Source organism: Anticarsia gemmatalis, chromosome 3, assembly GCF_050436995.1.
Source record: "Anticarsia gemmatalis isolate Benzon Research Colony breed Stoneville strain chromosome 3, ilAntGemm2 primary, whole genome shotgun sequence".
NCBI classification, from domain to species: Eukaryota; Metazoa; Arthropoda; class Insecta; order Lepidoptera; family Erebidae; genus Anticarsia; species Anticarsia gemmatalis.
The window spans coordinates 1,148,697-1,174,568 of NC_134747.1; the positions used below are offsets into that span (position 1 = coordinate 1,148,697).

General features: G+C 34.5%; 1 protein-coding gene across 1 annotated transcript in view; it reads right to left on the reverse strand.

The window, feature by feature from the left end:
* Nucleotides 1–297: 297 nt before the first annotated feature.
* LOC142987157 (sodium/potassium-transporting ATPase subunit beta-1-like) overlaps nucleotides 298–25,872 on the reverse strand; it is a 28,710-nt gene continuing 3,135 nt past the window's right edge. Inside the window, exons 2-7 of the mRNA XM_076135727.1 lie at nucleotides 10,280–10,408; nucleotides 6,451–6,567; nucleotides 5,320–5,420; nucleotides 4,940–5,038; nucleotides 3,697–3,850; nucleotides 298–2,895 (exon numbers count right to left, since the gene is read on the reverse strand). Coding sequence (XP_075991842.1) covers nucleotides 2,750–2,895; nucleotides 3,697–3,850; nucleotides 4,940–5,038; nucleotides 5,320–5,420; nucleotides 6,451–6,567; nucleotides 10,280–10,408 — 746 coding nt within the window. The 3' untranslated portion in view covers nucleotides 298–2,749. The remainder of the gene's footprint in view (nucleotides 2,896–3,696; nucleotides 3,851–4,939; nucleotides 5,039–5,319; nucleotides 5,421–6,450; nucleotides 6,568–10,279; nucleotides 10,409–25,872) is intronic.

Below are 25,872 nucleotides of genomic sequence, written 5' to 3' on the forward strand. Positions count from 1 at the left end.
GTTTATGTTCAGAAAAATTATATCGAAAAAGTTTTGGGGTATTTAAGTGGTAAAAAAAACATTGCGTTACTTTCCGAAGGTGTTTCATCTAATATATAAAATACTCGCGTCACAGTTTTCGTTGCCATACTCCTCCGAAACGGCTTGACCGATTCTCATGAAATTTTGTGAGCATATTGAGTAGGACTGAGAATCGGCCAACATCTATTTTTCATGCCCCTAAGTGACACTTTTTTTTTAATTTTTATGGCAAAACAACGTTTGCCGGGTCAGCTAGTATAAAAATAACAAAACAAATAAATATAAATTGTATTTATTTATTAATATGAATGTTGACAAACAAGTTGGAATATTCAATTAAATAGGATTTGTACTGGTACCAGGCATGACGACACATTATTACTACACGTTATATTATATTACAAAAATATCGATTCCACTACAACTAACATTCTAACCACAATTAGGCTTATTTATTATTAGATATATGTGCACTATGTATTATACAATGAGTTGTTATCTTTTATATAAATCATTTCTAAAAAAATATAGCAGCTTTAATTAAAAAGACAAATAGTAACGCTAAGGTTGAACGAAAGATATTTTTTTAATAAAATTAACTTTTTACTATATTTTTTGTGATCAGAAAAAGTTGGTTTAAATACATACGTTGTAACTGCAATGTTACTTTTTGTAGACGTAAATATGGTCATGTTAATTTTAGAATGAAAATATAATATCCATATCAACAATAATAGTTAGTAGTCATTGTAAGAAACTCTTTAAAACGTCAACATATTTACATGTAGGTATACACAATAATATTTTTTTTGGCCCGTGCACATATCTCCAATAAACAAAAATAATAATCGCAAAAACACACAATCAGGTGGGATGTATTAAAAATAAATATCTTTGAAACATTCTACCTACGAAGCCTAACTCCATACGAAATACGAAATAATATATGCACCAAACACTCTTGATACTATTATTATAATATATTTTACATTATAGTAAAGACTATGAACATTTTTAACGCAATTCTTGAGGGCTGAAAAGTCCCCAACCCGCACTTGGCCAGCGTGGTGGACTCAAGGTCTAACCCCTGCCTCAATTCGGGCAGAAATCTTTGCTCAGTCCGACAGTAATGGGTTTAAATAAATGTGCTTTCGACTATATACCTAAGTGTGACGTAAATAATTTTATATATTGTAAATGACTGCATGAAAGAGATTTTTCTATGTTATAACATACATGTGATATACTGTCATAATTGTTAATGCATGTCTATTATATATTTAATTTAAAAACTACAGATGCTCGGTTAAATTAATTAGTATATTTAATAGGAAATATCCCAAAAACATCATGTATTGATCAAGTATATTTTTTAATTCAAATCTATGTATCTAATAAAGCCGCCAAAAATACATATCTACAAAAATAATCTAAGAATATTTCTTTTTATAAAAATTATGGCTCAATGTAATTTGATATTAAATCATTTTTAACGAAAAAAAAAGGCATAAATAAAAATACAAAGAGATTCATTCTAAATCACTTCAAGTATCAAATTCTCGAATTCAGATCTTTAATAGTTTCTAAACACACCAACAGATGTCGCTACCAAAACAAAATTTAAACTAAACTAGGACAAAAAGGGCTTAAACACCATACAATGGCCCACTGACCTAATCATTTTGACATTGACTAATATAAATTATTACTAAATGTAACTTTTCCACTGTTTTGTGAAAGAACGGATGAACTTCATTTACGATATAAATTTTACAAGGCCCTTTATAGACTTGACTCATAACAATCATTGGTATATAAGGCCAAAAAGGATATAAATAGACCCTATTAATGCATAATTTTAATCCCAAAATAAAAATCTACAGGATTGGGCTTTACGCGGGAGAAACCGTAATTTCATAAATAAAATTGCAAGCAAACAAAATTGCGGCACTAGTATTAATTGTAGATTATAAACTTGTTTATATTTCTTTCCTTTTGTGCACTACACTTCTATTTACTGCGTTGAAAGTAAATAAATATACATATTACAGGAAGACTATTTAATTTATCACTTTTTCTATAAATTAACCTAACTGTCTTATGCGAAAGCTGCAATAATAACATTGAAAAGTTAAGAGCAAAATGCAAAAAAAAAACTCAAAGGAAAAGATTTTGCAAAAAATCAATCATTTTTTCTTTTCATTATTTACGTGATACGAGGGTTAATTTGTTTTTCTTGTATAATAACTGCTTAGACGGCTATAGATAATAACATTGGTCTAATTAAGTTTTTCTAAGGCTTTGTACGCACTACTTAACCATCATACTGACCTACTAACTCAGTAGAACCGACCTAGTTTGACGCAGAGTAATTAATTGTTTTCCAAACTTTTCTCTACGCAAAAAGTACCTATATACTTATTACTTACATAGGTTATGTTAATTACATAAAAATAGATAAAGTCTAAAGACTATTTGATATATTTTCTTATATCGCCTTTATATCAAATACCAAATGGTAAAAATAGCAACCTATTGGATTTCATAAACAAACTGATATGGATTTTGCAATCCAAAATAGTAATTATTTTTACTACAAACCTAGTTATTCATTCCAGTTTTTAATTTTCATACGAATAACCGAATAGTGTCTTTATAGTGCGTACATAACTTCAAAAAAAATTCGTAACTATAGGAACCTATTGCTGCGTTAGTGATCCATTGCAGTTTATGTTTGCGCTTCCGTAGTGTCTTCCGTGGTTGGGTCTTCGATGAGTATCTGTAAACGCGTGTAACCCGACGGCTCTTTGAGACTCTTGTTGTAGATTATGTTGTGTGCCCACGCTCTGCACCGGATTATTACTTGGTGATTTGCTAGAAAAGAGAAATATTTAAAAGATAATTGGAATAATGTAAACTATGGTTGGTATGTTTACCACAAAAATCGTGAAGAAAACTTGCCCGATAATTATAGTTTTAAAGTTAATACAAAGTTCCTAATCTCATTTAACTTTAAAGACCAAAGCCGTCTCGAGAGGAAACCTATGCCAAAATCTATTTCATAATTTATTAGCCAAAATGTCCCACATAGAGAATAGGCAATATTTCACTGGTATTACGTACACAGCCCGTAGACCACAGTCAGTGCCGAAACAGAAAGCACACCATGAGAAAAACAAACAGTTGAAAAGGAAAGCTTCTTTTCCTCCTACGCTGGCGTCGTATTGGTCTAGCATATCTATGAATAAACGACGCTAAAGACCGTCTATATTTCGGGAATCCGAAATATTCGTTACAATTTCGATGCTCAGTAGCTTTCATGTTTTGCTTTGGTTTCGTACTTTCACGAATTATACCTTTTTAATTTTCGGGGATTTAATTTTAACAAAGCTTGAATATGAATGAAATCGTGGTAATAATCAACCGAAGTTTCGTGTTCGTAGGTCCGCTGATGTGACGCCATCAACAGCATTTAATTTAAACAACCTCTACTTTAGCATAGATAGCAAAGAAAGGAAATCTTACACTCAAACTAATTTTACACTCCAACCAAACACGACTTACTAGGCACAGTCAGCTTGACAGCTACTAACGGGCTGATATATAGATGTTCTACAAATGGATACCAGTTGGGAGCCTGCTCTTCAAAAGTATTCAAACGAGGAGGTGTCTTACTCGGTATGTTTAGCTTGACGGCGACGATAGGGCTCCGGTAGAGGTCGCCGCTGAGGAACGGGTAGAAGGATATGGGGAGGCCGCGGCCCCATGGGTACTCGAAACTTGTGTCGTTTGCCTTCTCCTCTTCGCATGATATCCATACTTGTTTTTGCTGGAAGAGAAAGAAGATAATGTTAGAACAATGTAGGTTATGGGGTCTTTGCTCAATAGTGGGTAGGGTGCAAATATCAGAACGAAAAGCATCGAAATATCGATAAATCGATGATTTAGATACAAATGTCGATCATGTATCAAAACATAAAACATCGATGTTTTCTAAACACAAAGTAGTCGGTTTTTACGTAGGCGAGCTTCTTCTTCTTCTTCTTAGCGTGTCGATGGCAAACAAATTATAGTATTAACGAAAAAATGTTCTTTTCTTTCACCTCTTGGGCACGTAAGTGGCTAATTGTTACTAGTCTAAGCTGATCAGTTACCATTTTTACCAAAGGCTACCCCTTCCAAAATCATCAATATTAAATGTATTTTAGTTTTCTCTATTAAGTATAAATCTATTTTGTCTGAAGCGGTGCAGGCTAGCAGACTATGAAAACTATAGCAATTATCGTGTAACGTGGTTAATTAAGCTAAAAACTATTATCAAGTGGTATGCAATTCACCAAATAGCGGAAAATCCCTCACACTCACCTACAGACCATAATTAAGTAATTACTCGAGTGATAATCCACGGCTATTAACATTCTTACCACCTAATCTCAGTAATGAACACTCATAACTGCACTCACTAATTGAGTGCTACTCAGTTATCTGCGTCACGGTATGTGTACGGATGGGTGACCACCGTGCGTCATAAAGTACATAAGTACTCATAGTATCAAATGTCACAGTAATTATATTTTGATGTCATCAGGGCTTCTGGTGTATACATTACACGAATTTGAGATACATCTCAAATTAAGAAAATATCCTTTATTCTATTAAAGGAAACTGCACGTGATAATTCTTCCTAGAAATCATATATTGATTAAACCTCCTGTCAAATTTCTGTTACCGTTCGACATTTAATAATATAACAGAAACGACTAACTATAGGGTAACGACTATTACGCTAAATCATAACTATTTTCCATGAAATATTGGAATGTTCCTAATAAGTTGCCTCTAGTAATAATATGCACAAGGGAATGAATACCTTAGAACAAAAAATATAACTTCAAGTATATATCGGGTGTGTACTTACGTCTGCAGGGCTCAGACTCTGTATATGCTCTACGAGGTCTTCAGGCATGTCTGCGGGCAGTGAGTTTGCTTCAAACACCTGTGGCTCCCATCCCACTATCTGAAATATTCACATCTTTACATTATTAAAAGCACGTAAAGCTGTCAGTCCTGTGCATGATTTCAGTTTGCGTTAGTTACCGTCCTACTGGGTTAGAGTCATAGATAGTGACTTGAACCTGTGTATTGTGCTGTGCATACACTTGAACACTAAACAGAATTCTACTCACAGGTTTTAATGAAATTTATAACGATTAAGAGGACGCGCGTTAAGTTATTGTCGTGTGTCAACTATTCGTATAGATATTAATTGGGTCTGTGTATAACTTAGATCAAACTTACCCTATTAACTTTAATGAATATGCAAGGGTTATCGGGAAAACCGTAGTTATCATCTGACGTGCAGTTCTTTTGGTTCAACCACCAGCGCTCTCCTTTGTAAGCTGAAGACAAGATACAAGTGATGTAGTACATAGTTATGTAACGATAAAATATGTTTTAATACAGTCAGTAGCCCGTGCTAACAAGAGATTTTCGAATGTTTTATAGCCAAAAATGTGTTACTACTTCATCTGATAGAAGCGCTGATTAAGTTATCATACAAAGTCAATTGCGTGACGATTGTCGGGAGTCGATTGTGATAGAAAACCACAACCACGTTACTGAAAACCACTTTTAAATTAAAGACTTTTCCTGTCCTGATTTGCTCTTGTTCTTCGGCTGAAATGGCTTTCTACATTATTGAATGTCTAGCAATTCTCTAGAAATAAAAATGTCTTAAAATAGACACACTTGAATATTAATGAAAACTTAACTAAAGAAACGACACAATTAAAAATCATTTTTACGCTTTGATATTCCAACAAAAGATTTTACTCCTACTTAACTTATATATTTATTGTAGAAAAGTAGGAAATACAACAAAATCAATAAAGTAATTCCATATTATCTGTATACAGTTGTACAGGTTGCACAGTGGTATTGATTCCGTACAATAGGTTTACGTCGCCACTACAAATTGCTTCGACGGCGCACCCCGCGCGGGCGTGGTTACATGTTTCTAACTTGTGAACTTACAAATTACTAGATTACTGCTTGAAATAGGGGTAGTCGTAGTCAATTGTCTTTTCATTTATTAAGGTGAAATTAAGTCCTTTGAAACGCAGATGGTTTTGGGTTTTAGAATGGCCCGTTGTTCATATGGGTCGTATAGACAAGGTACCCTTTTATACATTACTGTGCGAAAGCTAACACAAGTTTATAAGTGACTAGAGACCGCCCGCGACTTCGCCCACGTGGAAACCCTTCCTGTGTAACTCCGGGATAAAAAGTAGCCTATGTGTTATTCTGGGTTTTCAGCTACCTACATGCCAAATTTTATTGTAATCGAATCAGTAGTTTTTGCGTGAAAGAGTAACAAACATCCATACATACTTACAAACTTTCGCATTTATAATTATGAATATAAGTTACCTTCAAAGAACTCATCAAGCTGGTCGATCCACTGCTGGTAGTCGCTGCTGTTGTCCACTTTTACACGAAGCACCGTGTTCTCCGGCAGCGGACGTGACGTCACACCAGGGTTCGCTCCTGAAATCATTACGTAACTTCCGTAAATTCATTTAAATAGGGTGCCATAACTTAAGTGTCTTCAGCCGTCGCGAGCAGTAGGATGTCGTAAGTTCGTAACCAGTGTTGGGCAAAATTTAGTTTGATTGATGATTGATGATTAAGATAAAATGATTTATTCATGACTAATGAATAATGACTAAAAAATTCAATCATGAGTCGTGATTGATGATTAATTAGTGTTAGTGTTAGTTATTCAATCATGACTAAAATTTTAATGACTAAAAATAATAGTTAAATAAAACTAAGCTTTTCAAGTCTACGTTCCATGAATGTTGATTTGTTAATCACAGGTTTTTAATTAAAGCTAGTTTTACAACAGAATCAGTTATTTTTTTAATTTACACAGGCACACATTTGCAAAAATAAGTTCGGGTTAATTTAGTTTAAAATAATTTAAATTGCTTTTTAAAACTACGCGTTTTGAAAATCAAATTTTATAAATGATGGAATTATCTTCTTTCAGTCAACTTAAGGTGGTGATCAGATATAGTTTTATAGATGTGTTCAATTAAACTAAAATTATGTCACCTGAATTATTTTTTTTAGTTTAATCATCATACAAAAATACAATAAATTAGTCATCAGTCATTTAATCATTAAATGATTGATGACTAATTTATTTAATCATGATTATGATTACTATTTTTACTCATGATTAATTCAATCATGACTAAATAATTCATGACTAAATTAGTCATGACTAATCAATTGATTGAAAAAATTAGTTGATTGACCCAACACTGTTCGTAACTAATAAATTTATCGAACATTCTTTAGTCTGTTAAAAATCTATATTTATTCATCTTTTGATATTATATGTCAAATAAAAAAAAATGTACCTAACTTACAACTAATCGATTCCAAATTTGATTATTATCAGTGGTCATACCTACTCAGACTACTAATGATTTAACTTCAACACAATGGAACTCCAAAATGTCATCCATAGTTTTCTTTAACATAGACTATTAACTTAATGGTGCATATAAATCTCGGGTCCGTGCATAAATAACCTGACAACGCAGTAATGTTCTCGTACAAGCATTTAATCGAAGCATTGAGTCGTGGGCGTAGGTTTATTATTACTAGTTATATTATTGTTTTTACAGTGAAGCACATCTCGTGACTCTTCTAGGAAACTGTACATTATCTAACGACAGACAGATAGATATTAAGTAGGTATTTGATTTAACTTGGGGATATTTACGACTATCTTTGTCGAGGAATTACGTATAAAAATTTATCAGTGTCTAGTATGCTCCAAAAAACTATATTTTTGAGTAATTTCAAATGCCGTACGCTCGATACTCGATGCTAACGAAGAGTTTCAAATCGCGCCAATGTTTTTTCATTAATTTATGATATTTTTTTGAGATAGATAATTTGATAACCCATTCTACAAAATGGATGTGTACCTATGTTGACGCGTATCGCGCTTTCCATCTGTTTTTCTTTATCTGTTTGCATATAAGTATAGTATATATTTAGCATACTTTGACAAATGTTGTAAGTAATATAATAATATGGTGAAACTTTGGTTAATTTCTAAAAAAACATCTGCAACACACTTATTCATAAAACAGTTCAATTCATTAGAAATTTGGCATTTTTTTCTAAAAAAAAATTACCCAAATCCCAGCACTATTTCGCTGTTGTTTAAATCAAAACCAACTTTATTTACTCAAGGAGTATTCAACATTCTAATGACAGTTTAACAACTTGTATAACATAGTACCTAGTGCAGGTACAATATAACATTGATACACTGTAACGGTGTAGGCAGGATGTGTGACAATTCACACAAATAATTAAAATAGCCCATTGTTTTACATCCTTGCTCGCACACTAACATACTATGTCGCCATGATGCAACAATGTAGCTTTATGGTTTTGTTAATGGTGTGTTTTAATGAGACTCATATTCTATGGGGTTTATAGAAAATCTTGTCATCTTTGTTGTAAATAATTGTCGATATTTGGTAGGTAACTAATTACTTTGGTTGTTGATAAACTTAAGTTTATTGCTTTCTCAGTTACCAGATAGATTATATATGTATTGTTCTACTATTACAATATTTAACACTATTCATTTTAATACTAATATTAGAAATACAAAAGTCTGTCCGTGCCTGTTTGTTATACCTTCACTATATATGATTCAGGAGTAGACTCCTGAATAATTTTGATGAAAATTTGTATGTAACAATGCTATTTATTTTCAAATGCAGCGTGTATGCAAATGTAGAATCGTGCAGGTTGACTAGTAAGAAATAAGGTTATTTATAGCCCTATTAATGAAACCCGTTTTAAGCAGTCAAACATTAACAGCACAATTATAGCCCAGCTACCAAATAACTGTCGATCAAGTACAATTTCAAACCCCGCTTAATCCTTAAATATTTCCCCCGAGAGTCAAACCTGGGACGTAGCGACTAGACAGTATAATAGTACTAATAGCAAAGTTCATGTAATGTTATATTTCATTCAGCCCAGCCTTTCTTCCAACTATGTTGGAGATGGCTTCCAGTCTCAATACCAGTATTTTATAAGGAACCTATCGGACTTCAGTTACCTGAGTAATAACTTATAACGTGATACCCCTTGGTAAGACTGGTTGTCAGACTTTCAAGCTTCTGACTGCTCGTAACGGCTGTCAAAGATCTCCGAAAATTACAGCCAGACCCACAATTTAACGAGCCTTCCGAGACACAGAGGTAGGCGATACGTGTTAGATGGTCACCCATCCACAGACAACCTCGGCAAGCACAGCTTAACCTCAGAGATCGATCCATGCGGCTGTTGTTATGTAGCCACGAGTTCCTCAGTCAGTATGTAATGTAATATTTACTGACACTTAATACTAGTCAATACTCAGAAATGCATCAAAGCATAGCGCCAACATACTAAACGAACGAACACGTTCTCAAATAACACCTTATTGTGTTAATGGAGATTCAAATAAATGAAGTAATAAGCGAAATTACTTATTATAACATAGATTGCATTCCTAAATGCACACGGGTATGATCAAAAAGGACCTATATAACATCCAAGTTAGTGATAAATTACATTTATTGGTTAAATAACTGAAAGACAACACAGCGAGGACCTTGCATGCATTAAAGATTTTCCATCAGTTTCTAATTAACTTTATTATGTGTTATATCAATTATGTTACGCATTGTTTTTTCTTTCTTTTCAACATTGCACACAGTAAATCAATAATACGAGTATAACATTGTTATTTAATTAGGAAATGTTGACATTTAAAAGAGTAAGCCGTGAGTATCTTGCCGTATCTTCTCACGACCAACAGCTTTTCCAAAACGGTGGTAGATAAAAATGTTTTTGACGATTTCAAATACTTGTTAAAGTTTATGAAATAAAACATATTTGACTTTGACTTTGACTTATAGAGATAAAATCCCTCAGTGTGCTTTTGGTCAGTGGTGTAGATCAATAACTAACACATCTTATTTCGAGAGGAGAACACACGTGACTTTAACGCTTATCCACTTGCTAAATGACCATGTATATAGTTACGGCAAAACCTTTGACTATAAACTATAAATAAGTGCAAAAAAAAAATGTTTAAAGGCACGATCAATGTGTCTAGTCCTTACTCAATATAATGTTTTAAAACATGTTCCTATGTTATTCGCATATTTACCAATAAGTGAGTGGTCCAGTAAATAGGTGGGATGGTCGAGGTCCAGACTGAGGAACAGCCCGCCCATGCACAGCGCGAACAACAGAGCCAGGACCGCGTAGAACACCAGGTAGAATGTCAGCATTATACCTGAAACAAACAGACAAACGTTAGAATTACTTGCTAAATAATATGTGTAGACAACAGTTAGTAATACATTTTTGAGCTGCAACTTTTATGATTGGAGAATAAAAGATGTTAATTTACTTTTTGCAAAGGCTTGGAATCTGAGATGGACTTGAGGGATTGTGGTATCGTTTGAATGATCAATTTGTAAGCTTTTGGACGTTGGAACCTATAGCTTGGCCAAGGCTCGACTAGCGATAGTAGATTAGTAGAAACGTTATCATTTTGGAATAGCTAAAGATATCATTGTGTGCCGTGTCTGCTAAGAAATCTGTCCAGAAAAGAAGCATCTAAATCCAACGTTGCTATGTGCTTATATATTGTATGTGTCAAAGCCGCCGTGACTCATGATTAAAATATAATATTTATATAATACTTAAACGAAAACTTTTAAACGTGAAACTGTAGCCACAACCTTCAATTATCAAAATTCATGCACTCGAAAATATGTCGTTGTTATTTTAAAACAAAAGTGTTACCCAACATGTGTCCTCATACAAATGTAAATATTTCTGTCGACAACAAAAATAGCCCTTTTGAGGTAAACAAACGTGTTGTTAGTTAAATATTTGGCAGACATTGAACGCACGTGATCTGTTTCAACGAACTCACTGTTTTTGTGAGTACTGTCTGTTTCTTCAGAGTATTTATTAAAAATACATAATAATATATACTGAATTATAAGAATTCCAGTCAATTTGTAAACTTTCATAGCCATCAGAATGTTGAACATTTATTATAAACGTATAATCTTTGTGTAGAGGTAGGCAGAGATCAGAGAACGCCACTCTACCCCTATTGAAAAAAGGCGTGATTCTATGTTTGTATGTATGCATATTGCATGTATGTAAACTTTGTGTAAGTATTTCAAAATTTCTCTGGAACTATTTGTGTAGGAGGGAGTAGAAAGTAATTAAATGGGTAACGATCAAACCCAATAGAGATACATAGGCTCGTCAATTTAAGTTTCTTTTATACCGAGAGAAAGACTGGATTACAATCGTCTCTAGCCTAAAAACCATTGCCCGTTTAAAGAAACAATATCATACCCATGAAGTAACATTACCATATGAAAAACCTACTGACTAATCTCTTTTAACTCCTCTTTCAAAGAAAAACCTGTCGAAAGACATACCTCTATGACTTCAACATAATATTTTCATCTCATCTTATAACCGCATAGTTAAAGATTTCTTAAAGAGTTTACTCTTTAAGAAATCTTTAACTTTAAGACTCATATCGATAAAACAACATTAAAAAACGACAAATCTACTCCTCATTTAATGGAAAACCCTATTGAGAATAGGTAACTCTATAACATCAACATAATATTTTCATCTCATCTCATAACCGCATAGTTAAAGATGTAGTTTACAGTCGTGTCCCAGCCGTGCCTCAGCCAGAAGGTTACGTCTCATCCCGTCATACGAACGTTTATGACCACCGTCGACAACTACAATACTGATTTATTACTTCTTGGTTTTATAGAGATTATTTAGATTTTAAAGGAATTCAGATTATATACAAAGATTCTTTATTATAAAGCTCTCAAAACAATCAAATCATTTATTCATTTGTGTCAAATGTTGATACTTATGATAGTCAATGATACAGAGAGTGAATTGAAGAGCTGGCAAGAAACTCCTGGTAAAAGAAGCCAATAAAACAGGGGAAATAGGTGGAAATGAGAAATTTCTATCTATTAATAAAGGTGGTATTAATAAAGGGAATGGCGAAGCTGTAACAACTACAAAAAGAAGTACATATAACTTTGCTATTGCTACCCACATTTTACCCCAATGATATATTTAAAACTTGTACAATGCTTACCTTATGCATACTAACATAATTAATAATAACCGAAGTTTTTCATGAGTTAGTTTTAGAACGCAGCAATGATTAAGTATTAGTAAGAATTATATTTCCTATTCAATTAAGTACCTAATCAAACCTGCAAATTAATTTCAAACCCGAAATTCTTGTTAAGTTAAATTATATAGAATATCAGGCTCATATAAACCCTTGTACAGCCTGAATACCCATAAAGTAACTCAACTCTGTTAAACTGGCGGAAGATTATCAAATCAATTTACATACAAACCTTCCATAAATTAAAGGACTACTTAAATAAGTCTAGACGTAGACAATAAACGAGTAAATGCACGGAAGCACTCGTTACACCTGTTACGTGCCCTTATGCCGCGGTATTTATAAACGAGGCTCATTGTCCAGTTAAATGTTGCTCGTAAATCTGCGTGGGGTCTTATAGTTGGTCGTAGTTGTATTGTTACTGGTATATTCAAATGGTCACCATAATATATGATAGCGTTGTTTAGTATTCTGTTTGATAAGTAGTGTGAATTTCTATAGCTAGCTATCACTATTGGCTATCAGCTACCGTCTAGCTACCGAACACTGTATCAAAACCCAATCAGCGCCCCTACCGGCTGGTCTAGGAACTAATTTTCAAGTACTTTTTTAATCATCAAACATACATACGCGATAACACCGACTGTAGAAAATTGCAGTGCCACAAGCAATTATCCTGTTGTAGTTAAAATTTTAAACTATTGTTATTTTCTTTGTAAATAAGGTACCGCGAATTCCTAATAAATAATACAAAAAAATTTACAATATAAAACCTGTACGCTAACTAAGATTTATATTTACACGTATTTTTCATATTTTTTACAAGTTCTGTTATTAATTTTACATTTATAGATCAGTTCCTAAGGGCTCTTTTACAAATTACGTAACCACAATTTTAACAACGTAAAGCACGTAATCCCTACCACGAATCTCCATCTTAGCAACTGTAAACATTTCTAAAGGGCCTCATTCCCTTCAAACATCTTCAAGGTTGAAACCAAACGATATTACGTACATTCAGCTGATACAACACGATATACCTATGAGTTGTCGCCCTATATGCCCTAACCTACATACAGACAAGCTTCCTACTAACCCACATCATTAGCAAACGTAATACAACCTTATTTCAATGACTTTAAGGTATGTATTTCGAGGAATCGTTACTACATGTATGACGAAAGCATTCTATATCGGTCTTAGTTGATAGAAATAGCGCATACGCATTTCTACGGACACAAAATAATGTTTTTTTATGATATATAAATTGATGTCGCCGTCTGGAGAATTCAGTTATTTTTTGTTGGCGATTTAAAAGCTTAGACATTGACTATTAAAATGTTTGGACGAAATGAAGAATGCTTGAATTATACTGTGAAAAAAAAACTCTGGATACTTTTTTGTGAAAACAAAAGCAGTTTTTTGGTAAAGATAATTCTTTACACCTGTATTTTTTTTAATGTAATATTATAGTGTATTTTATGGCTATTCTTTTTTTTATTTTCTCCATTTCTGTTACCCAATTTTAGTAATAGAATGATGTTAGTGCCATCTACCGAGCATCACTCGAAGTTTTGGATTACAACAAATTCTCTACTTCTCTTTTCTACAAAATGAAATCTTACTAAACAAGATTTGTTGGAATAGGTAACTGAATAATGTCATGCTGCAAACCTTTTCTCTGATACATATCGTTTCTTATCTAATTAGGTTAACTCGTTAATATTCAGCTATTCGTAACGCGTTGGTACAATGATGAGAATTTTCCAAACAGTAAAATTATATGCGTTTGAAATCAGTCAGTTTTAAAGACTCTTTTTATGGACCGAAAGAAACATGATAATATTTAATGTAGTATATTGTTGCAATATCAGATGTTGCCCATATTTAGTTAAGTAACTTGCTCTATAAAAGTAATCAATGCATTATTCGTGAAATAATATGACACTTGCATTGAGGAATGGTACCTACTTGCTGACTGACTACGGTCACTATAATATTACTTACTATAGTTGCTAAGCTGTTGTTTCCATTATTAAATCAATGGTAAAATTTGCATTTGTTTATGATGTCGTTGAAACTTTTGTATAAAGGTATTCAAAAGTACCACATTAACAAAAAAATATATGTACATGGCTAAGCATTTTCGATATCTATATATTTGTACATATTTAACCGGTAAAGGATTACTATTTTAAAATCCATTCAAGTTAGAATTCAGGAATTTCGTCAGAATACATTATTCAAGTAAGTGCTCTATAAATACGAGAGTTAAACGCCTATAATGAAATGCACTAAATACACGAACAGTTTTCCACTGTTTTCTCTAAGGTAATTGTGGAAAATTTTCATTCGATTGCGTATTCTCTTCAATTAATATCATTCATATGTATTTATGAATAATTCATTTGCATAGAATACTGGTTATAATGTCTACTTATGACATAAGAGTTAGTACTTATTGCATTCGTTGATTCATAAAGCCCAGCTAGGTTAAGGCACCTTTGTCAAGTACGAAGAATAGATGGGAGTCCGAGTGACAGTGTGTGTGAAGTTAACAAAAAACATTGCAAGAGTCAAAGAGTCCTTTTTGGCTCAATTGTTGATGTATTCGGCATCGTGGATTTGAATCCCATTTATTAAGGGCAAATATCAGCGTGATAAGCTGGTATTTTGTTCTGAGCCTGCCAGCTAAGCCTGCCATTTAACTTTACCTAAATATGTAATTATTCAAATAGAATAAGTAGCATATATACAAATAATCACACCTCTGCATCATATTATTGGTGTTTATTTTTTTTATGGTAACATGCAAGGAGAACATGGCCAGGTGGGGTTTCCTCGACAGGTCAAATATTTCTTGTAGATGTGGAGCCACAGAGGACATGGCCCACATGTTGTCATGCCCGGAGTGCCCTGACTCTTGCTCATACCAGGACCTTATGAGCTGTACAGAAAACGCTATACACGTAGCTGAATACTGGGCTGGCAGTGTATAGCAAGACAGAAAGTGTTATACACTATTTTAAATTAATATTATAATTTGTTTGCCATCGACACGCTAAGAAGAAGAAGATGGTAACATATTTTCACACCAAAGTTTTTTTTACTTTAATTTCGAACCCGGAACCTCACGATTAAAAGCCATTGTCACAATTGAACCCACAAATACTGTCCCATTTGTACAGCCGAGTAACCCGATAGCCGAATGAACGAATGAATGAATGGGAGCGCGCCCTTCATTGAACAAGTGACCGGTGAAGCGACACGACCTTGCAATAAGTAATCATTACATCGTTTGTACAAAGTATTCTAGCTAATAATAGTCACAGGAAGCTTTGTGAATTACCGGAGTTAGCTTAGCGACTAGATGAGGAGCTCGTGGCTTAGTTAACAACAGCCGTGCGGCTCGATCTTTGAGTTTAAGTCACGCTTACCGAGGTTGTTCTGTGGATAGGTAACCATCTTTTACATATAGAATTACTCCGTGTTTCAATAGGCACGTTACATTGTGGGTCACCGCTGTCATTTTCAAAGATCTTTGACGCTCGTTAACAGTAGTCAGAAGCTTGAAAGGTCTGAGAACTATAGTCTTACCGAAGGGAGTCGTGTTATAACCCAGGTAACTGGGTTGTGGAGACCCGATAGGCAGACCCTCCATGTAAAATGCTGGTATCCAGCAGCATCCAATGAGACTGGAAGCGGGCTCCAACATAGTTGGAAGAAAGGCTAGGCTGATGAAAGATTTTTATATACAGCTGCATAAAAAGATTAATTCATGTCATCGATTTGCCTAAATACCTACTTGTAAATTATTTTTTTTCGATTAAGATGATTCTCTCTCTATTCTGTAACCGTCATGAAAATAAAAACCTTCTACATTATTCCTTATTTTACAACTGTCATAATAATATATATTTTCTATGACAGTTAAAACCGTTATAAAAGTCCTTTATTCACCAGTAAAGACCTCACATAACTCAGTTCCATTGACATTTCCACTTAACTCCGACGGAAGATCAGACACCTGAAGATGTGTCATATCCCGTTCCTTAATCACGCCGGGCTATTTATACCTGCTTCCTTGGGGGGACTGGGGGACTAAGTGATATCGCTGGGGGATCTTGAGGTCAGGTCAGCCGTTAGGCAATAGAATCAGCTGATCGTTTTAAATGTGATTTAGGAGACCGTTGAGACGTTTAGTGTCGTATGATATAGTAGTTGAAATACGTTGTGGAGGATTTAAATAAGGTTTTTTTTTCGTTAGAAACAGCTTTGACTGATTGAAAATGAGTTAGAGTGGAATAAATATCAAAAATAATTAAATTGCCAAGTTTATCATTTTAAGTAAGCTATATAATGCGATTAAAACCAGATACAATTGCTGTTAAACGATTTACTAAGTTACCAACCAGTGTTGGTACTGGGTACACTTTCAGTCAACTACGAATCGAAGGCATGAAAGCATTGTAGAGCCTGTCTTGTGAAAAAATGCAGTCAGCGTATCTATAGGTGGTTTTGAAAAATCAAACTTGAAATATTACCTCAACAGCATTTTTTGTGTGAAATACCCAAAGTTCCTAAAGTCATAGAAATATCTAGACGGTATATTATCTTCTATAACAGTCATACCAGTGCTAATAAATAATAATAAACCGTGCAGGTACCGGATAGTCTCACGTTTGATTCCCGTCCCCTCGTCCTTGAGGCCACAATCTGAATGAACACTTGAATGCAATTTGAATGGCTTTTGATCACGACCCTCGGATTTATAACTGGTTTTTGTTACTGGCTGGCTATTTGGTTGTGTGATTTTCTATAGGCATTAACATGGAGTACGATTAAATGCTCATGTATGTAAGCATGATAGAAATATTGTTATTTACATTAAATTATTGCATTCGCATTGGTTTAGGTCGGAAGGTCGTGGGTTCGATCCCATGCGGAAGAGTTATTTGTGCGATCCACAAATAATTGTACTTTGTGTCCGTCGTTTGTAAGTTTGTATAACTCCCCGCGACAACAGAACACAGTGCGGGAGTTGTTTATTAAACAAAAAAAATGTATCCTATCTATATCTCCGCATCACTAGGTCATATTATATGCCGTGAAAAAAAAAATGTCATATGCCGTAATAATAACAGTGCTAGTTCTTTATCCAAGCCCTTATAGTCACTTACTGCGATGTATTCTAATATTTCCAACCACAGTTTTATTTCTAGTAACTATTAAAGATGAACTAAGAAAAATAACTAGAGCTTCACTCCATTACCATTTAGTGTGGGAACATGTTGAAACAAACAGACCTTCAAGCAATAGTTTGATTGATCATTGATTAGAATTTAGACATGTTTGTTTGCTCGTCGATAAACGTGAAACCGTTTAAGAACAATAAACATTAACTAAATATAGGTACGGTTTCAGTTTCACATTACGTTTTACAGCTGAAAGAATCTTGTTATATATATAGTAAAATTGTGTCCGATATTAAATGTAGATTTATATTAAAAAGTAATGATCAAAAATATCTTAAATGGGCTATCTATGCAGTTTTTGAGATTGTTCCTTGGTAATAAACAGTTTACGTTAAAACTACATTTAAACATAAGCAAATTTTAATGACAAATGCTGGATATATGTGTTTATTGATCCTATAGTAAAGCTATCCAGTCAGGTACGTAGTACTCGTAACCAGCGGTCCTGTATGACAAGATGTATGGATGTGAATGAGGCAAGGAAAATTTGTAAGAATAGTATCAAGTGGCGTTCTTTAGTCTTTGCCTACCCCTGTAGGAAAAAGGCGTGATATTAAGTATGTTTTAAAACTATCCTTTTCAAATTTTACAGTATTTTTATTTACTTTAGAATCTTCAAAAGAACACGCAAAACAGCTTTTCACGCATAGTCTCCGGGTTGTAAATAAGCTGGTTTAATGTTAAAACTATTTCTCTGTAATACAAAGTGTCATAACGTCTAGAATCGAACAGAATACGATTGCACAATCAATCAGTCTGCAGCATGAAGCCCAAACATGTCGCTACTGTCACTGAGTTCAGGGCTGTCAGATACGAATATAGACAGATGATTTTGCCGAGCAAATAATGTCCTCCTAGCCGATATCCGGCTACGACGGTCAGTTTCATTGAAACTGGCCATCTATGCAGGACTTTGTTTATAATGCCCGAGTGTATGCACAATACACAGGTACACTCTCTATTCCTTCACTCTCATAACCCGGTGAGAGGTCAGGCGCAAGACCGACGTTTTACGTGCTCTCCGACGCACGAAAGTCTATCACCTCAACTTCCTAACTCCGTCCAGAGAATTAATTGGCCTTCTAGTCGCAGGAATGGCAATAACAATGCCTTATCGTTTTTTTTTGTAATAATTAACATATATTCATTAGGTTAGGAATAACATCATAAAAAATTACCAATAAAATTAAAGTTCCCATTACTGGATAAGGCACCTGAATAGTCCCATATTATTACATTACTGGATAGTCCATTCCATATTTCCCAGTGGCCTAGCAGCCCTGTCCACCGCCTAACATTGACTAACACTGATCAATCAACGCGCCACCTCAATTGCCCACACGCGGACGAACGCTAACACGTGTCCTCTGTTTGTTTAATGCAACTGTTATACATATATACATATGTATATGAGTATTGTCATGTGTATTAGCTTAGAGATAAACTCAAGGTTTAGGTCGTTGATTTAGTTTATTGGCAGAAGTAAATAGCAATTACTAGACAAAGGTGGTTTTAAAGTATCGATGTTGCTATTGAACTAGTCGCCTCCTATTTCGAATTATTGGCAATGGCGTGCTACGGCGTGAGATGATTTTTTTGAGGATATCATCAAGAAAAAAAAACAGTAATATCTTAAATGTAAAGCTGATCAAAAGGTAAAACAAGAGAATGCTAAAAAAATATTTGATAGATCTTAAAAAAGGTTTCTGTGAAATTATTTTGTTTAAATGAGATATTGTCTTAACTTACCAGTTGCTACACATATTCGTTTCAGTATTACTAGCCGGGCGGCAAAACCAAATATGTGTAGATGAACCCGATCAGCGCAAGTCAGCTAAGAAATTACTGGGAGTCAGTCATGTTGTTCGATTAATATTGACAAACCAAACGTACAAACCGAATATATGGGTAGCAAGCTTTACGGAAAAGTAATATCAGCATAGGTAGAGTGATAAGTAGCTCGATTGTCTTTTACTATTGACTACCGACAACCGACCAGCTGTCCATAAATTTTACACTAAAATCTGTTTAGCGCCTCTACCGGCCTGCGAAAAAACTATTTTGGCAGTACATTATAAATGTCAAACTCTCAATACTCGATGGTAACGTCTGTACAGAATCGCGCTAAAGATTCAAGGATCTTTCTACATTGAGCTCAATCAAACCTCTCCTTATCTCCGACAAGAAGCCATGATTCATCTTTAATTAAGAAAGTGGTCAATGATCAGTCAGAACGAAATGTCACCTATTTGTTATGTAAAGTTTTATTTCAAGGTGAATGTTATCTGTGTTTTGATTTATTGAACTCGCTCGAATTCGCTCTATTGATTCGTTTCTGCAATAATAACGTCTTCATAATATTGATAACGCTACGTAATTTTAATGTTGGGGATAATCTTGGTAACTCCGAAACCGTTTAACAAATCCCATGTTTTCAATACTATGTTCTTGATAAAAGATAAAAGGGAAACGAAAATTAGGAAAAGTCTTTCAACTTAAAGACTGTCTAGACTTTTAGGCTTTAATTAAAGTATTTTGATTACTTGCAAAAGAAAGTTTAAGTACAATTTTTGATCACCACGAATTAGCACGAAACAGGAATACGACTGTCATGTTCATAAGACATTTATTTTATTTTCTTTTCACACTTTAAGCAATACCAGCTTGGCTCTGGCTTCAGCCACGGCGAAACCCATGTCCTTTCCAGACACATAGTCAGCCTGTCAAATTATATCCAAGTCGAATACAAAAAAAGTTAATTTTATTTTATTATTTTATACTTTAACAACTACCTTTTGTGTCAGGAAAATGTATTGCTGCATGTCCCGCTGCAGGGAGGAAGCGGGGGTCTGTCGGGCTCTCCCGCCGGCTAGGCGTTCCGGCTTTTAAATTTGGGCATACCGATTAAAAACTTGACGGTGTCCCTTCGACGGTCACCGTAAGGTGGCCAGGACGCGGTACCTCCAATTGGATACTCCGCGTCCCAGCAACTACATAACTAGTTTACTAAACTTGACCCAATAACAAAATTTCGGTTTCACTAACTAACGATGCAAGGTGTGATGGTGCTAAGTGCCAAGAATTCTCCCATGGAGCGTGATTCAGCTTCCGTCGCCACGTCAGTACGTAACTCGTGCCAGTCTCATTCATGTTTATATACTTATGAACCTTGCACTTTGGCAATGTTGCTAATGAGTTAGCAATTATATAAAACTGTTTTTTGAGCAACAAATTTCAAGTATAAGGTCTTTGTTTCACCTTAAACCTTTGAGATTAAATCACAACAAGTTTATTCTTGATTTCAAAACTGTAAGATTTTTCTAACTGACTTTAGTTTTGCGTTTAAAGCGCATAATTCCTAGATTTTAGAATTGAAGAAAAGTGTTGAAGTTCTGCAGCCTTGCATTAGCCTTTGGTTAGTGGTATTAAACACAAACAGTGTTTTGGAATTGCCTGATATTTTACCCTATCAGTAGCCGAATGTAACTTAAAAATACAAAGCTCTTTGTTATGTCAATGGATTGTAATCTAACCCGGGCCTTAGATATCTACTAGTTAGTAAAATGCAACTCTCAAAGGTTTCATGTATCTTAACGATGACAACAGAGTCGTATTAATTTATACTTTTCTACTTAAATATAAATGTATAAATACGGCGTTTTCTTAGAAGTCAGCAATCCCATAAAAATAAAACGTATCGTAATATTTATGTACGAGTATATCTACATTTCCTCATTTAATCATATTCATTGAATTGTATGCGTTTCTATTAAAAACTAGTATTCACCCGCGATTTCCACCGTCCATCAATAGTACACACTGGTTTATATCTTTGCATTGATAATATATGCAGTTCATCAGATATTTTATGCAAGTCAATAAAAGGCAAGAGAATAAAATCTATAATTACAGTTAATGAAATAAAGTTGGATCGTAAAGTACCAAAAGAGATTAACTCCACAGCAGCAAAGTTTGATACATAAATTAGTAACTGATTTCGTACTTGCATGAAACATTCTATGTCTGACTACACTCGTGGTCTAGCCAGTAGGCTTAAAACGAGGTCTTAGAATTGATAACCGGGTGGGGCAAAGAGCTATTGGTCTTTACTAATTGGAATATTCTCAATAGTAGTGATAGTAGTCCGTAGTTTAGTAACATGCCCGATATACGGCAAAAAGCTTACCTTCTAATACATTTTTTTAAAACACAACTCCCGCATTAAGATTTGCTCTTGTGTCGTACTTTTACAAACATACAAACAACGGACACAAAGCACAACCAGACTCTATACTCAACCTCTCGATGCAATGACGTGGCGTGGCGACCTAAACACGGCGCTAAGGAGGCAGTCAACATTACATGGGATTAACATTATAAATGGCAAAACGTTTACGTACTTTATACACCTCCGCCCACACTTTCAGGTGTAGTCTTATGTCTGTATGAAACATTGTATATTGTTTCAAACAACAATGTCGGTAGTTTATTACTGTGGACCACATGTCTGTCTATTCTACTTTTACACCAAGGCTGCACTCAACATTAATGCAGCTTGTAAAATCGTTAGGAAATAGTTAAAATACTGCAAGATCTTACGGTGCTATGTATATTTGAGAATAATTCCAGGAGATAATTGTTTGCATACAAAGATCTCTTCAATATATAGTATCATGTTTTATTCTCTTGTCTGAAAGATTGAAAAACACTATTTGTATATTTTAATTTCAGCTATTGTCACCTCTTGTTTTCGAATACTAATGTATTCGAAAACAAGAGGTGCTCATAGCTCAGTTTCACAGTTTGTTAATCAGTAATAGATAACATACATACACACAAACATCACAAGATCACGCCTTGTTCCTTGGATAGACAGAGACCAAACGCCACTTGGTACGATCCTTACAAACTTCCTTTGCTTCATTCACATCCTTAGATCTGGCCATGACCTTTTTGCAAGACATCACCGGTATAATCTGTGTATGTCTAATAGATAACCTGACTGCTAAATAGAGTGACAGAAAACGTATTAAATAAACCTTTAGTATTCTACGTGATGAGTTAAATGATGCTTATCCAGAAGTTGACAAACCAGCCGCTATCCTTTCATTCTACCGAAACTTCTTCAAGAGTAAGCACGGAGAAAAGCAACTAGAAATGAGTTGTAGAGCAATCTAAACTACGAAAAAGAGACCTAACAGTACACTGAGTACACCCACAAAGAATTCATTATAGAAAGCGTCTAAAAATTCTCAATTAAAAACGTTTTAGAGTTCAAATCAATTAATTGTTTTGTCATGAAGTTTATTTAAAGATCACAGGTCAATAGCCTTGTTTATTGAGGGTTATATCGAAAGGGAATCAGCTGGCACACTGTCACTGTGTCACTATACTGCAACATTGTAACAATACTGACAAACATTTCGTTAGTACGTAGGTACTGCGAAGTAAAGGGCTAAATTTACGTGTTTGGAGTAGTGACGGATTACCTATTCGATGGATAAAGTGACGAGAAATTCATAGAAACAACTGTCAAGATTCCATCTGACAAACTAACCGGTGCTTATTTAGATATGTTGATATCGCTGGTAATTACCTTGCGATACCATTAAAATTGTACCTACTTATCTATACTAATATTATAAAGCTGAAGAGTTTGTTTGTTTGTTTGTTTGTTTGAACGCGCTAATCTCAGGAACTACTGGTCCGATTTGAAAAGTTCTTTCAGTGTTAGATAACCTATTTATCGAGGAAGGCTTTAGGATATAAACATCACGCTACGGCCATTAGGAGCGGAGTAGCAACGAAAAATGTTACAAAAACGGGGATTTTTTTTTCATTCTTTCTTATGTGACGCAAGCGAAGTTGCGCGGGTCAGCTAGTATAAAATAAAGATGTTCTAGGACATACTGCTATCCAATGTGCTACATAGGGTCGTAAGAAAGGAGGGGTTGAAGGGGATAAATATGATCGAAATATCAGAAAATGCCTGGCTTACGCCTCCGCCCGAAAAGAAATGTCAAAATTAAGTTAAAGCTTATAATAATTCTTATACTAATATTACTCTGTATCTAACACAAAGCAATTTAATAACACAACCAAGAACTTAGTTTTTACTGAAAAATGAATAAAAGAGTGATCCAATATACTAGTAATAGTGGGTCAAATCTTGGTCATAGATTCGTTTCGACATTAGTAGTTTCAGAAGAAATTAAATTGCAACATTGGCAACCGGTATCAAGCTTTCATTGAAACGATTGAACTTTACTACCTATCGTTAAGGAAATATGCTTCTTAGAAATCAATATTCTCGGCTCTAGGTTACGAGTCATAAATACAAGTTAAACAATAAAACTCTTAGAAGAAGTTATACTATTAAAAAATATACGAATTTTAGGGTATGTTAAAAAACCTTTAAAAATAGTGAAGACCAAGTGAGGGTAGACGTAGAAACTCGCGCCGTAAGGAGACGACGCTTAGCAGCCACATCAGTCAGCCCGTGACCACGGTCGTTGCAATTCGATTGAAACGTTGGGTAAACAGATAAAGTATCGTAACCTTTCATTTTCAGTCGCGTTTAAGACCCGTTGCATTAAAATATTATGTGTACAAGTCTCGAGAGTTTATAATAGTCACCTTATGAAGTTTTAAAGATGTAAGTATTCTTGTTTTACCCGGGACAAATATTTTTCTGAGTTATGAGCCTGGTTGTTAATTTATCTATTTAAGAATTAAGTATGTATTAACAAGTATACAAGTATGTTTTTTAGTTATATGGTTACCATAGTACAGTAGTTTGGAAACAAATGACCGTGTGTGAGTTGTTAATAACATTTTTTTTTTATTTTATTTGTTATACTAACGGCGTGTTGTTTTGCAAAGGTATCACGATTAAAAGTTTACCTTTGTTTCTCTTTATAGAAATGCAAACACTAGTTCAATAATCGCCAACCTGCAACATGCAAAAGCTTGTATTTACCAAATTTGGTCGATGTTTCCAACGACAACTGAAAGTGTCAGTTTCTAAATTATACTTACCACGTGGATGAGCTCAGGCCAACGGCAACAAGCCAATAATTAATAACTAAAGGGCATCTAAAATCATTCATAATGTAGACACGAGCGGAAGATACGAAAACATTCGTCCCTTCTCTTTCTCGTTACATTTCTAGTACACCCGGCAAACGTTGTTCTGTATATAAATTAAAAAAAAAGTTAAGTTAGACAACCCTTATCACTTAGGGGTATGAAAAATAGATAGTAGCCGATTCTCAGACTTACTGAATATGCATATAAAATTTGGTATAATTTGGTCCAGCCATTTCAGATCAGAGTAGTAAGGTAACTAACATTGTGACACGACAATTTTTGTATTATATTTGAAATAGGTTTAGTAGCACATCGTCGGAAAACCTCGGGAAATCTTTCCGCACAGAAGTTGTTCGCTAATTTATTACGAGTAGGCGTTGGTAAGTAAATCTCGTGCATCAGATTAGGATGCGCGTGCGCCGGATCGATGACGTAAGTGATAGTTATCACGCAAATACACTGCGCTTGTATGGACTGTAATCGAATATATCAATAGTTGTGTACTGGTAACAGCTGACTAATGCTTTGTACACATCAGACTACCTACTCGGTTTGAATACTGTACAATCAATCAGCCTAGTCTTTCTTCTTATTCTGTTAGACTCGGCTTCCAGTCGCACCTGATGCAGCTGAATACCTACCAGTATTTTAGGAAGTTTTGAGTACTGTATACGACTGCTAATCACGAGGTGTCGAGGAAAGTGATATAAGGCTTATCAATATCATTATATTCTCATGATTGGTACATTAAAAACTGTAAAATCGATACATTTTTAACAGACGATGTTACACTCGTGAATCTTGTTGCTTGGGTAAATACTAGCGGTCCTATTAACATTAAATAAGCTTGCTAACTTGTATTACGTTACTGATGCCGGCTGATACTAAGTTAGTTGGCTCAGATTTAGACATTGAGCACTTTGGCAGAGACCGATTAATATTTAGAGGCATTTGGATGGGAACTTTATTATAGTAATTTGCCATTATAATTATACACTGTCGAGGTTTTGTATAATATCTTGTAAAATAGAAACGTATAGTGCAAACAATGGTTCGTTAATATAAACATTTTATTTCCATGTGATTTAGCTGGCACTCGCAAAATTAATCTGCCACTCAAGGCACCTTATGATTACTTGGTTTGATCACCATTATTTTCATGATTATGTAACTGCTCTAACGGCACATATTAGAAAAAAGAGTCCTAACCTAACA